The sequence below is a fragment of the Embiotoca jacksoni genome, unplaced genomic scaffold (genome assembly GCF_022577435.1).
Source record: "Embiotoca jacksoni isolate LCO1_2020_lvr unplaced genomic scaffold, fEmbJac1.0.p SCAF_40, whole genome shotgun sequence".
Lineage (NCBI taxonomy): Eukaryota > Metazoa > Chordata > Actinopteri > Embiotocidae > Embiotoca > Embiotoca jacksoni.
The window spans coordinates 1,050,392-1,065,000 of NW_027185393.1; the positions used below are offsets into that span (position 1 = coordinate 1,050,392).

Below are 14,609 nucleotides of genomic sequence, written 5' to 3' on the forward strand. Positions count from 1 at the left end.
GTTTATATTTATGTATATGTATATATACATACATATATGTATGTATATATACATATATATATATATATATATATATATATATATATATATATTTTTTGTAACTGATCTTTTTTGTCAAGTAAATGTCAGAAAATATTGAATAAGAACCACTATTAATCCCTAAATCAGCATATATCCAGATTTCTTTTTAATCTGACCAACAGTCAAGAGAACAAAATATATTAGTTTAATTATCATACAGAATCTGGTCAATATAAATAAATATACTGATAAATAAACACTAAATAAAACTGAGCATAATGAACTGTCTGCTGCGGACCACTGCTCCTCCTTTACACACAGCGGCCACCAGGTGTCGCCGTCACACAACTATTAGAGTCCTCCAATGCTCGTATAGTTTTCATTAAATATCGATGATCATTTCCTTGTGTTGTTGCCCTTTTATTTTATGTATTTGCTTGAATAATAAATTAATAATAAAGAAAACGCAGAAATAACCGCTGCTTTGTCACGTGAACTCTTCTAAACCAATCAGAGCCTCACAACAAACTGTTTTGACCACGCGACCAGGAAGTGAAAAGCACCTGACATGTCAAAGGAGTCCCTCTACTTTTCTGTTGCTTTTACACACACGACTTCAGTTTCCCGGATCTTCTGGGCGGATTTCAGGCTCTTGTTCCGGTCTGACTGACAGACATTAACCAGAGTTAAACCGTTTGAACTGTCTCGTGCTCGATGGCCGGTTCAGTTCCGGGTGTGTCCGAGCTGGTTGCGGATGCTCGGCGGGTGTTCGGGCAGGTGTTCGGGGGAGAAGTCCCTCCGGTGGCGGTGTGTGCTCCCGGGAGAGTCAACCTGATCGGAGAGCACACCGACTACAACCAGGGCTTCGTGCTTCCAATGGTAAAACCACACCGAGCTTCATTCAACACCATAAATCACCTTCACGCCGAATTTACCACAAGAGTGAAAAGCCGAGATGTGTGCTCGGACTGAGTTCTTCCACTCAGTAATACATCAGAAACATGAGCATCTCTGGTTTTCTGAATGGACAGATACATGTTTGTGTTTTCTGAGTCAGGCGCTCCCCCTGGTCACCGTGGTGGTGGGGAGTCAAACCTCTGGCCAGGACGTTTCCATAGTAACGGCGACGGAGGATGCTGACGAGCCCCGGAGGGTGGACTTCAGCCTGGCCGGAGACGGATCGGCGCTGTCTCCGGGGTTACCCCGCTGGGCCAACTATGTGAAGGGCGTCCTGCAGCACTACAGAGGTAAACACGCCTGTCAGGACTCGTCAGCGGCTCATGAGGGGATGATGTCACCGGGATGTTGACCTGTGTGTCTGGTGTGCTGCAGCTCCTCCTGTCCCAGGTTTCAGGGCGGTGATAGCCAGCAGCGTCCCTCTGGGCGGAGGACTGTCCAGCTCGGCCTCCCTGGAGGTCGCCTTCTACACCTTCCTGCAGCAACTCAAGCCAGGTCAGACAGTCGAGCGGTTACTGCAGTCAGGAAGCATCACTCAGGGGACGTCCCGGTGATCATTGTTTGGGTCCATGTAACTTGATCTACGGCACATTTGTCGTGTTATTCCTGTAAGGCTGAGCATCATTTCTCGTATCAGTATGTCTCAGTTATCTTAATAAGTTTAATTTAATAATAAATAGGCTGTTCTGCATATAAATTACCAGAAATGGTAAAAAAAAAAAAAAGAGAAGAATTACACTTATATTTTTTTATTGTCTGAGAATCAAAAATTCAAACATTTGAGTTTATTATTGTAGAAAACTTTCAAATGTTCACCTTTGAGAAGCTGCAGTTATTTTCTTTAAGTTGATTCAGGTCTAATAATGAACTACTTTACATTTCTACAATCACACCTGCTGATCTGCTGCACGCTGATTTCCCTTCGTCTGGATCTTCGGAGTCCCTGCTCGTCTTTACTCGTCTTTATTTCCACAGACGATGGAGACAAAGTGTCCAAAGCTGTCGCCTGCCAGCAGGCTGAGCACACGCACGCCGGCGTCCCCTGTGGCATCATGGACCAGTTCGTGTGTGTCCTCGGCAGGGAGGGACACGCGCTGCTCATCGACTGCAGGTCACGAACATCCAGTCTGTCCGGGTCGGGTCGGATCCGGTCTCATCAGGAGGACTCACTCTGTCTCTTGTCTGCGGTTTGATCAGGTCCCTGCAGGCGTCCCTCGTCCCGCTGGCAGATCCACACCTGCTCATCCTCATCACCAACTCCAACGTGAAGCACTCTCTGAGCGGCAGCGAGTACCCGAGCAGACGCAGGCAGTGCGAGGAGGCCGCCTCCGTCCTGGGGAGGGACAGCCTCAGAGATGCTACCATGGAGGAGCTGGACGGTGTGTAGGAGTCTTTATATCTTCCTGTCCTGATCCCGTCTGTCCTACAGGACGTTTACAGGTTGAGAAGCGTTGAGTTCTGTGTCGGGGAAAAAACTTCAGCCGACATTGTTTTCAGTCCGATGATGATTCACGATTTCAAACACTTTCAAACGTCTATCTATGGCTGCTGCACAACAAGAACCAAGGAGCAGCACAGTGTCCTTATTCCATTTAAAAACATCTCTGTTCACTGAACCCTGGTGCTGTTAGAGAGGCAGTTCATTTCATGTGATGCTCTCAAAGGTGCGAAAACAAAAGTAGTGAATGTCATTTATTTAAATATTTTCTTTTAGTTGCTTCTAAAAGTACTTTTATATGTACTGTAACTGTCAGGAGATGTTTTACCACTCTAGAATAAAAGAGGGAGTGGACACCATCAGACCTGCTGCAACCTGTAGGAGTTCAATGACCCCACCTCCCTCCAGGTCAGAACACCTGCACGGTATACAGGACGTAGGAATCGCTGTTCTGTGCTTCTTACTGACAAAAACGTGATATAAATTCATGTCCTAATAAAACACAGAGGCCCTACTGCCCCCTCTGGTGTGATCATGGTATTACATCGTGCTCTGAGTGGTTAAAATGGTCCTAAAACATCTTAAACTTCCTTCGGGAAACAATGCAGGAGCGGCCTGTCCTGATTTTATGTTCTGCCTTTTCATTGTAACGTGACGCTTCAGTCAGACTGAGCTGATCTTCACGTAAAGACACGAGGCATGAAACATGCAGACGGGTTGGGTCCAAAGTCCAAAAACACACCTTGTTCAAATGGTTTTTGAAGATGGACTCTGAGGATTCACAAGTTATAACCTTTTTAAGAGATTAAAGTTTAGTAAACATGACTTGAGATTTAGGGAATTTGCATAAGAAGCCAATATGTGTTAAATAAACATGTGCGACCAAATAACCTCAGAGACACATCCCATCATGTTTTCTGTTTATTTGAACTGTTATTTTACACTATTGATTATTTAAAAGTGGACTCACTACACTTTGGTTTTCATTCACTTTTCACTGTCGCTGGTTCGGTTAATTTTGCTGTTACAGAAGCTGATCCATTTTGTTTTGCTTTTTCAACACTGACCTCACAATTATTTGTTTTAGAAAACTTGCAAATATATCTATATTTGTTTTGCATTTTCAGTATTTTTTTTTTACAACGTTTCCAAAACATTTGGGACGCTGTGTGAAATATAAATATAAACAATTCAATGATTTGCAAATCACATAAACCCATATTTTATTGCAAATAGACCAAAGACAACATATCAAATGTTGAAACTGAGAAATGTTATTGTTTTATGAAAAATATATGCTCATTTTGAATTTTCAGTTCTAAAGCCAGCATCTGTGGTGGTACAGGGATGCATTAGTGCACATGGCATGGGTAGCTTGAACATCTGGAAGGAAGCATTAATGCTGAATGATATATTCAGATTTTGGAGCAACATATGCTGCCATCCAGACAACGTCTCTTTCAGGGAAGGTCTTGTTTATTTCAGCAGAACAACGTCCAACCACATTCTGCACGTATTCCAACAGCATGGTTCTCTAGTAGAAGAGTCCGCTGATAAACTGGCCTCCTGCTGTCCAGACCTGTCAATCATTGAAAACATCTGGAGCATCAGGACATGAACAATACAACAAAGGAGACCCTGAACTGTTGAGCAGCTGAAATCCTCTATCAGGCAAGAATGGGACCACATTTCACTTTCAAAACTCCAGAAACTGGTCTCCTCAGTTCACAAACGTTTCCAGAGTGTTGTTAAAAGAAGAGTTGATGCAGCTCAGTGGTGAACATGATCCTGGAACAACTTTATAGAGACGTGTTGCTGACATCAGGTTCAAAATGAGAAGATATTTTTCATAAAACAATAACATTTTAGTTTCAACATTTGATATTTTGTCTTTGGTCTATTTGTAATAAAACATTATTTTATGTTCTGTTTTTATCTACATTTTACACAGCGTTCCAACTCTTTCGGGTACAGGGTTGTACATTTAGATATTCCAGCAGTTTATGAATTGCTGACTTTTTCAACTGCTCTCCGTCACATTTGAGCTGTTTGAGCCGTTCATTCACTCGTTTGATTCGTACCTTTGAACGACACTTCTCTGCACTTTCTACCTGTTATCTCCATCCTTGTCGATGACCAGTCAGTGAAGCCGGTCTTGTTTTCTCTCAGAGGCCCGCGGCCGGCTGGATGAGGTGACCTACCGACGAGCTCGTCACGTCATCGCAGAGATCCAGAGAACGCTTCAAGCTGCCGAAGCCCTGAAGAGAGGCGCCTACCGGGAGTTTGGAAAGCTCATGGTGGAGAGCCACAACTCTCTGAGGTAGAGATCAAGCAGCCGGTTTCTTCCACAGCCACTAGTGAGAGGAGAAAGTGTGATGAACTGTGTCTGCCGGTCAGAGATCTGTACGAGGTGAGCTGCAGGGAGCTGGACGAGCTGGTGTCTGCAGCCGCCGAGGTGGAGGGAGTGTTCGGCAGCCGCATGACGGGCGGAGGATTCGGTGGATGCACTGTGACTCTGCTGCAGGCCCACGCCATCGACAGGACCATCCTGCACATGCAGGTACACACACACACACACACACACACACACACACACACACACACACGTACAGAATGTAAACTGGATCATCATCACTATACAAAGAGTATTTGGGAATCAGGTTGGTCAATATTCAAACACACATGCTGCTCTTAGCGTTAACTACTAAAACATCCAACATTCAATGAGCACCTTCAGTATTAAGATGACGGAGGTGTTGTTGTTTGTCAGTCTCGTTATGTGTCATTATTTTATTAATGTGTGTGTGTTGCAATAAGTTTTTGTATGTACATTTCTGAATTTTTATTGAGAAATTTGGAACATGACTTTCAAATATTCCAATAGTTGTTATAAAAAAAATCATTGAGTATCTGCGACTATCGTTCTTCCTTATTTCCCATTTTTCCTGGCGCCCGGTTGTAATGTGTAACTCGCTAACGTCGAAGTTGGGATTTCGATTTCTGATAAACGAGACGTGTTTCTTCTGACATGCGGTTATTTTTTCCTGTTGATATTTGTTCTGAGAAGGTTTAGCCAGTCACTGGTGCTGATGGTTTGTTTAGTTTTCCAGTTTGTCAGGATGGTTTTCTTGGCGGTTGCCATGGCGACCAGTGTGGGTTTCGTACGTTTGGGTGGAAGTTCAACTGAAGGAAGATTTTAGGATGGTTGATACCTGAACTGGGTTTCTACTTCTGCACGTTCAGACTTAAAGCATGTGATTTTCAAGAGTTAAAGATCCAAGAATAAAGTATTACAACGTAGAATTCACCCATAATAGTGTTTGAAAGTTTGTCACTATTATAATTGTTGTAATTTTAGGTTGAAGGTGGTCGTTGTAGGAGCTCTACTGGACTTCTTAAATATTTATCTTGATATTCTTATTTTGCAGCGTGTTCAGAAGGTGGAACAAACTCAGTTTTGCTGTTGTTTAGTCGGGAAATTCACCTTTTTATTTAGTTTTTTTCTGATTCTGTTTCCTGGAAAATCTTTGTTTTTGTGTTTCTGAGAACATTGTTCATTTGTTCCCAGTGGATGAAAAGACCTTTCCAGTGTCCTGCCTGTCACTTTAAGGGGCATTTCAGACAAATTGCCCCGTCCCCTGTGTCTTGCTCAGGCAGCTCCAGTGTGTGTGTGTGTGTGTGTGTGTGTGTGTGTGTGTGTGTGTCTGTGTGTGTGTGTGTGTGTGTGTGTGTGTGTGTGTGTGTGAGAGAGAGAGATCAGGGGGTCTGAGCTGAGAATAAAAGCGAGCTTGGTGGAGATGGAGCCAGAAGTGTCCAGTTATTAGCATGCTGGTCCGGTCACTGCGGCCCGGCTGCCTTCAACACAGTCCGACCGTGCTGTCGGCTGAAACCAGAGTTTGAACGGAGATTCATCAACAAAGATGTAGATTCAGCCGCAGATCAACACAGGAAACACCTGCTTTCATGAGGATGAGCCTCGTGGGTTTGAAACGGCGGTTGTTATAAATCTTCATCTTTGGAATCAGACTCCACAGATTTCCTCGCATCTCTCCAAACTCGGCCGTATCCCGGTGACCGCTGTGGCTTGTTGACTGTCAAAGGAAGTGAGTCTGTGTTGGAGATAAAAGAAACACTTGAAACTTCCACAGCATTCCTGACCGGAGCAGAAGGATCGTCGTCATCAGAGGAGGCTTCACCGGATCCTAAAAATCACAGCTTCGCCTACAAGATGCTGAACCTCAACTCTCCCGACGACAACAGCAACAGCAGCTCTCTCCAGGACCCCGTGTCTCTGAACGTCGGTGGAGAAATTTACACGACAACCCTGGACACGCTGACCCGCTGCCGTGACTCCATGCTAGGCGCCATGTTCACGGGACAAATCCCCGCGCTGAGGGACAACAGAGGAAACGTCTTCATAGACCGCGATGGGAAAGTCTTCAGGTACATCCTGAACTTCCTGCGCTCCAGCTCCCTGGACCTGCCGGACGACTTCTCAGAGCTGGCGCTGCTGTGGAGGGAGGCGGATTTCTTCCAGATACGCCCCCTGCTGGAGGAGATCCGCCGCTACGAGACTTCAGTTCCTCTCAGCCTCAGAGGAGGGCCGCTTGGAGCCATGATAATTGTTAATGTTGACTCCAAGGTATGTTTGATCAGCAACATGTCAGTCTGCTTCAGTTGTAGTTATGGTTATGTGGTAGCCAGTACAGACGGGGCACGAATACTCGTTATAATCTACTAAATAAATTAGTACCTGCGACCTTCGTTCTTCCTTATTTGTCCTGCTTTTACTGCCGCCTGGTTGTAATGCGTTGCTCCTGTCAGAAGGTGGCAGTAATGCACCTAAAAGCTGCCTGCTAACCACCGTTAAATAACATACAGAGAAGAAGAACATGCTGCTTTCAGGGTCCAATATTTGATTAAAAACCAAATTGTTGCGAGTGAATTTCCAACAGTAGCCTTGCTTGAAATAAAGAATTTATTAATATTAATAAAAATATTACCCATCAGAACTCATCACACCCTCTTTTTAATGTCAGTGTAGAATAAAGGTGCTTTTCCACTAAAAGTTCTGACAACTAATGTACAGGAACCTTCCTCGCAGTAAAAGTTCCTCGAGCACATTGTGAAGATTAAGCAAATTAGTCTGCTGATATATCGAAGGAACGGTCTCAAATTCCTGCCAATGACAACAGATCCTGGACTTCATTGGTCCAACAGTCATAACCTCTGTTAGTCTCCTCCATCCTCATTACTTTTGGATTAAAAATACAAACAAATCGTGTTTACGGTTTGATTTGATTTTTTTAAATGCTGCATAAAGCACCTGTGTTGACCAGTCAGTAACGTGTGGCGCTGGAAGACCTGCCCCAAAGGCCCTGAGAGAGTACAGGCTCCGCCTCCAAACTTTATTTCGACCCTGTTTCTTCTGAGGGAATGAAGTGGAACTGAATATCTCCAACGGTTCCTGTTCCTGTGATGGAACTGCACCATCAGGCTCTCAAGCCGTCCTTCCTTTCTAAACGTGACTTTTCCATCTGTGGTTTAGCACGGACAGACTGTCAACACACAGTTCTTCTGTAAAGTTTCTTGGCTCCAACTAAACAATGGAGGGGCACTTTGATCACATGATATATATTCTGAAATAAAGTGGTCTCCGGTCAAATTACCACAATGCTGACCAGTAGCAGTCTAACAAGTTAAACTGGCCATGCTCATGAAACAAAGAAGACCTCAGCTCTCCGTTCTGATTGGACTAGAGAACAAGAGTATTTCACTATCAGAATCAGATTGGGGGTTTTAGTGGGGAAATGTTCCTGTTAGCAGATTTAAAACTAGAAAAACACTGAGCGGCACAGAATCTTTAGAGCGAGTGTTTACTGTAAATACAGAATATGTGCGGAGGTTGTGTTTGTGCACCTGTTTGCACATTCAGAGACACAGAAGGACGTTATTCTTTCTGTTTGTGTTCACTCTGGAGAATGTGTAGTCAGCATATTCTCCCTCTCATTCCAGGTCCGTGTTCTCCACTTTAACTTGCGCCATGGGCCAGAAAACTATGAGCTCCGCACGTGCTCAGTTCGATCCTTCACAGTGGACCTCTTTTGTACCTGGAGGGCTTTCCTAGCACTGCTCTGTGAGCTCTTTTGCTACAGGACATCCCAGGGTCTCACCAGCCCTCATCCGTGCAACCCGAGGCAGAACCGGCTGAGACTGGAGTGGGTGCCGAGGCCCGACGAGCTCCCGCAGGACCAGTACGACAAGCAGCGCTACCGCGGGCTAACCGTCTCCAACCTCGAGGCCGTGCAGTCCGACGACGCCGTGAACGTCCAGCGCGGGCCGTGTGACATCACGGACGTGCCGGGGTTTGTGGAGGAGCTGCTGAAGGCGTCTCTGGCCGAAGGGTTTAAGGTCGATCTGGTCACTCCAGACCCGGCGGAAATTCTTAACTGCACTTCACTTCGACTCGTCAAGTGCTGAGAAAACACGGGAACATGCTGAGTGGACGATGTACAGATGGTTCAACTCAACCAATCACCGACCAGTTCAATTAAAACCAACCAGAAGTTGTGCTGAGCCACGTACGGTCTGACGTAATGCTGACGTCGGAAACTACTTGGTATCTGTAGCTACCTGTTAAATTTGGTTTGGCACATGATGGTTCAGGGTCTGAAAGGTTTGAGAACCTTTACTTTATTACTTTTTGGGAAATAGGCCCATTTCTTTTCTTTCTAATGTTTGTTTTGGACATGTTAGCTTAGTTTGTAGCTAACCCTGGAAGTCGGCCGACTGAGATCTGCATGCAGAACAAAGACTTCGTTGTCAGATTTCTGATCCCAGCAGTGGAGAAAGGTGGCTTCATGATGGCGTTGTTAAATCCCATCGGGGACGCTTAAAATCAGAAAATGGAGTGTTTGAAACCTGCAATGTTTGCTAACGAGCAGTCTTCCTTGCCTTATTAGTGCAGTCCAATCAACTGTCAGCATATAAAGACGGATGACACTTCACCACTTCTTGCTGAATCAAAGTGACGCCAAACTAGAGCAGAAACGGGCGCTGCTGTCTGACTGGTGAAGGTTGTCGCCTCCAGAGGCTGCAGCCCTCTGAGCGTATGCCGGAGACGAGGTATGACGGTCTCCTGTTCAGTTAAAGAAAGGAACCGTCTTTCCACATTTTCCAAACAGATGTCCACAGGTGCCTCGACAACATGTTTATTTACAGCAGCTGTCAATCACAGCCGTCAATCATGACGACATAGACCAGACCTGCTGCTGCTGACACTTCTGTTTTCCCTCATGTATTTTAAAGCCAACTCTCTGCATCCTCCCGTTTTTAATTTTCTTGCAAAGTCGTGGGTCCGTCACACGTGGATCTCTTAGTTTTGTATGTTTGTCTGACGCTACCCAAGTTGCCAGATCGTCTATGAAACACAATCCACATACTACACACAGTTTCCACCTAAATATCACTGCAACCTGGAATCAAACCTGAATTAAACCGCCTGTGCACAACTGCTCCGTCGGTAGGGAGGTAGCTAGCAGAGAAAAAATAGGAAAGATATCCTGTTGCTTCTGACCATTTAACATGTAAATATATCTGTAATAACAGCTGAGCCAGTGTCTTTAGATTGTCACATGATGTTGTGACAACAAAATCTGAATTGATGTAGTGCAGAGCACTTGGAAGTATCTGCTGGTTAACATGGAGTCTTAATGGGACAAATTACCGTCATTATTTCATATTTATCCTCTGACAACAGAAACAGAAAAACATCTTCAACTCTGTTTCCAAAAAAGTTGGGACGCTGTGTAAAACGTAAATAAAAATAGAATCCAATGATTTGAAAATCATGTAAAACCATGTTTAAATAGACCAAAGACAACATGCGAAATGTTGAAACTGAGAAATTTTGTTTTAATAAAAATATATATGCTTATTTTTAATTTGAAGGCAGTAACACATCTCAAAAACATTGGGACATGGTCATGTTTACCACTGTGTTGCATCACCTCCTCTTTTTACTTTACTTTTACTCTTTTTAACCTGCATCTACAAATGCAGCGATGAACTGTGTTCACAGACGATGGTTTCCAGAAGTGTTCCTGAGCCCATGCAGTGATTTCCACTCCAGAATAGTGTGTTTTTAATGCAGTGCTGCCTGAGGGCCTGGAGATCACCACCATCCAATATTGGTTTCCAGCCTTGTCCCTTGTGTTCAGAGATTTCTCCAGATTCTCTGAATCTTTTAATGATATTATGAACCGTAGACGATGAAATCCACTAATTCTTTGTAGTTTTACGTTGAGGAACATTATTCTTAGATTGTTGAACTATTTTCCCAAACAGCCTTTCACACAGTGGTGAACCTCTCCTCATCTTCACTGCTGAGAGACTCTGCCTCTCTGAAATCATCTCTAGTTAGATGTTCAACCAGGTGGTGTTTTTGTAGCATTACACAACTTTTCCAGTCTTTTGTTGACTCTGTCCCAACTTTTTTGAGACATGTTGCTGCCATCAAATTCAAAGTAAGCACATATTTTCCGTAAAACAAAAACATTTCTCAGTTTCAACATTTGATATGTTATCGTTGGTCTATTTCCAATTAAATATGTGTTTACATGATGTGCAAGTCATTGCATTCTGTTTTTATTTACATTTTATACAGCATCCCAACTTCTTTGGAAACGGGGTTGTAGATGAGAACAGCTTTAGAGTACAAGAGATATAAAATCCTATTACAACCACAAATTCAGCCATAAACCTGAATAATAGAACATACGGGAAAGTTTGTAACTTCCAGTTTTACTGACCTACTTTTGATTTTGTCGTTTTTTTCAAAAGTGAAAGTGTTTTTGTAGTTGTAATGAATTGAAAGACTAAAATTAGTTTAGATTTGGTGAAGATTAATAAAAAAAAGTCTACCTACTAAAAAATGGACATGAAGTTATTACACATTATAATTAGCTTCTTACAGAGCTTCATGATAAACGGCCTGTTTCCTCGTGGGAGGGCATCCGTTTGCCTTTTGAATGACTTCAGGAGGAAGTCACATGAGTAATGTATTTTTTGTCTCTGGAGGAAGCAGTTGTCGCTGCGGAAAAGATGCGTCTCAGCTGAAGAGGAAGGTGTTGACTTGCAAAAACAAATTGTGTGCTCCTTTCATCCTGCTGCCTCTGAACTTCCTACCTCAGACTGTGAGAAGAATGACTTGGTTATCAACATAGTGCACAAAAGTGTTCTCACTTCTCAGATTTAGGGATTTTCTTTTTTAATGCATGATTAATAATTGTCTCAAAGTGACAGTATTCATGTGTTTGTTTTTTCCAACAGGAGCGATACAGTGGAACTCCGACTTTCTATGTCACGACTCCTTCAGCGGGAGCGCGAGCTCTCACTCTGTCCTGAACTCCGTCAACGTCTCTGCTACATGAGCACAGCTGATTCCTTTACAGGCTGTTTGATTGGATTTTTGATCCATTTTATTTGTATTTTTGCTAATATGGGCTGCATTCTGTTAAAGTGCCTTCACAGTGAAACATTTCCATTTCCAGTCAAATGTACACAATGGTTTATCATGTGCTGTAGATAAGCAAATGTTTGACTTCCATGTACTGTGAAAATACAGGCTAATTTCATATAATTTATTTCATATAGTATAATTTCTATAGAATACATTGTCTCAGCCTTGTAATCCCTCTGAACATGACCTCCTCAGCAGCCAACAGCACACAGATGCAGTTGGAGACTATAAAGATGGACGACGCCCAACTACTTCCTGCCCCTGTACAAAAAGTGAAGTAAAAATATTGCAGATATGGGCGCTGCCATTTGCGCTAGTAGTATAATTTAGCGACCAGAGTACGAGGAGTAGGAGTAGCGACAACAGGGTGGAGACGTGAAATTCAGTCCAGGTTTTAGTTTGCCTACAGTTCCATCTGCCACCATGGAGGGGGCGGGGCTTATGACCTATACTGCAAAAAGCCACCAGGGGGTATCGCAAGTAATTTGGCTTCACTTTTGGAGAGCTGCCATGTTGTCCATCTTTATGTAACAGTCTATGATGGAAACCAAAACAGAGATAAAAATAGAGTCAATATTGGACTTTAAAAAGTTGCTCACGAACCTCCAGTTGGGTGATAATGTTGCTCTGATTGCCTGCTGGAAGTTATAACAACTTCATAAAGAAATAAAGTATCTGCGTTTGTCACCTTCAGCTGTGTTCTGTGTTTAAAAATGAAGTAACGGTAATAATAACTGTTCTGATAATCAGGTCTGTGCTCACGTGGATGTTGAGCTGAGATGTGCTGTGAAGCCACGATGTCACCAAACTCTGTGTGCTAATAAAATGGACAAATTCTTAAACTTTTTCACCCTGACAGGTGACAGCAAAACAAACAAGCTAGACGTCGGTGTGTACTCGGCCTCACAGTCCTGACAAGACCTTCAGGCAGATTACATGAAAACCATTGTTAGACGTGTGACGGGTTTACAGGGACTTAAAATATTTGTATAAGTTCATTTGAGTTGAGCTGCTGTCTTTCGTTGTCCTCATACAAACTTGTAACCAATTCTACTTTTGAATTTTTCTTTCATTGGTTGTACTGGAAGTCTTAATTTCTGGTTATCGTAGCCGGACGCTCTTCAAAATGATTAATGAAGGTGTATAATTTTGGGGAATTTTGAGAATAAATGAGATTTCAAGTCATATTCATCTTCTGGTGTCTTGATTTTTAAAAACGTCTTGTTTCAGTTGTTTTGAACACATCTTTGCTGGATATTTCTAAACAAGAGGATGAGGACTAGTTGTATTGCCCTACGTGTGTGTGTGTGTGTGTGTGTGTTTGTGAATGTTTATGTTTTTTTTTTTTTTTTTTAAATGAAAAAGGTACCGCTGTATTTTTGCATAATAAGAAACATTTGCCAGTAAACACTAGACGGCAGACGGCAGTAACAACACACTGGAACAAAATGAGGCTAGGCTAGTTAGGCTAGCTTTTAAAAGGTTACCTTTTCCTCCATTATTAATTAATAATTAATTAATTGTATTTATGTGAAATAAAGAATCAGGAAACAGCTAGCCTAACGTGCACTGCAGTTTTAGTTTTGACCTGTTTTCTTGCTCTTCTTACCTCAAATGACACCTTCTGTGGTGAAACAGTTTTAATAACAACAATAACTTCATTTTGACCGAATGTGGAAAGTTACTGCCAATCGCCACATCGTTGATGGTTTGTAGTCAATTGAAGCAACAAATTCCTCAATAACTTTTATATAATACAAAAGTTATTGAGGAATTTGTTGCTGGATGTATAATAACCAGCTGCAAAATCGACACCAGCGGCGTCACTTGACGTGAGCGGTGTCGTAGTTGGAGGAACGACGAGGAAGCGCTTCAGATGCCAAAATCTTGTTTTCTTCGCTTGTACTGTAACTACATACGTTTGTAATACAAAAATATGAGTGCAGAGGATGTTGTGGATGAAAATACATTTGACAGTGTTTTGTCTGACTGGATTGTATTTATTTAAGCCAGCGTTTGGAGAGAGGCCGGGAACCTTCCAGAAACTGCAACAGAAATTGAATTATTCCTCTGAGACGTATTTCATTATGTGCCGTTTTTGTTGGATGTTAAGGAGAAAGACTTGGCAAAGGGAACTGAAGGATTTTGGGTTAGACGACAGAAGCAATGCATCCTGGTACATGTAGGCACTGGCGACATGTCTCCACCAGCAGGAAAACTTAAGAGAAACTGCTGAGCTTTCTCAGTTGATATAGAAGCACTGAGGAGAATTTAATGCTTCAGCTGACATTTACCTTCCACACTGAGTGGACAGCCACATAAAGCGGTATAAAGTGGTGACCTTTAATGTCCTTTAAAGTTGCATCATGCTACTGCAAATTATAAATTCACTATTCCTCATCATTTCAACATAAAACAGCTTTTATCCAACATTATATCAGCTGGAGTGCACTTTCTCCAACAGACTCCTCCAGCTCCGCTGCCACAAGGACAGATACAGGAGATCATTCCAGATACAGGAGATCATTCCAGATACAGGAGATCATTCCTGATACAGGAGATCATTCCAGATACAGGAGATCATTCCTGATACAGGAGATCATTCCTGATACAGGAGATCATTCCAGATACAGGAGATCATTCCTGATACAGGAGATCATTCCAGATACAGGA

At 42.9% G+C, this 14,609-nt stretch overlaps 1 protein-coding gene across 4 annotated transcripts; it reads left to right on the forward strand.

Moving 5' to 3' along the window:
- Positions 1-569: 569 nt before the first annotated feature.
- galk1 (galactokinase 1) lies at positions 570-13,121 on the forward strand. 4 transcript variants are annotated; one of them, XM_069168534.1, is made up of 8 exons: positions 570-900; positions 1,079-1,268; positions 1,354-1,473; positions 1,954-2,089; positions 2,176-2,357; positions 4,586-4,736; positions 4,814-4,976; positions 11,747-13,121. In XM_069168534.1, the coding sequence occupies exons 1-8, from the start codon at positions 736-738 to the stop codon at positions 11,819-11,821; spliced, it is 1,182 nt and encodes a 393-aa protein (XP_069024635.1). In that variant the 5' UTR covers positions 570-735; the 3' UTR covers positions 11,822-13,121. The 4 variants fall into 4 exon arrangements, 2 of the variants coding, with proteins under 2 accessions (XP_069024635.1, XP_069024636.1); XM_069168535.1 differs by lacking the exon at positions 11,747-13,121 and adding an exon at positions 6,565-6,650; XR_011179198.1 differs by lacking the exons at positions 570-900; positions 1,079-1,268; positions 1,354-1,473; ... (1 more) ...; positions 2,176-2,357; positions 4,586-4,736 and adding exons at positions 6,565-7,058; positions 8,432-9,541 and having other exon boundaries at positions 4,833-4,976; positions 11,747-11,827.
- The last annotated feature ends 1,488 nt before the right edge of the window (positions 13,122-14,609 follow it).

Bases quoted from the DNA above. Each gene is read 5' to 3' on its own strand.
- galk1 (XM_069168534.1), top strand. From the start codon at position 736: ATGGCCGGTTCAGTTCCGGGTGTGTCCGAGCTGGTTGCGGATGCTCGG. The intron at 2,358-4,585 runs GTGTGTAGGAGT...GTTTTCTCTCAG, and splicing joins TACCATGGAGGAGCTGGACG to AGGCCCGCGGCCGGCTGGAT. The intron at 4,737-4,813 runs GTAGAGATCAAG...TCTGCCGGTCAG, and splicing joins GAGAGCCACAACTCTCTGAG to AGATCTGTACGAGGTGAGCT.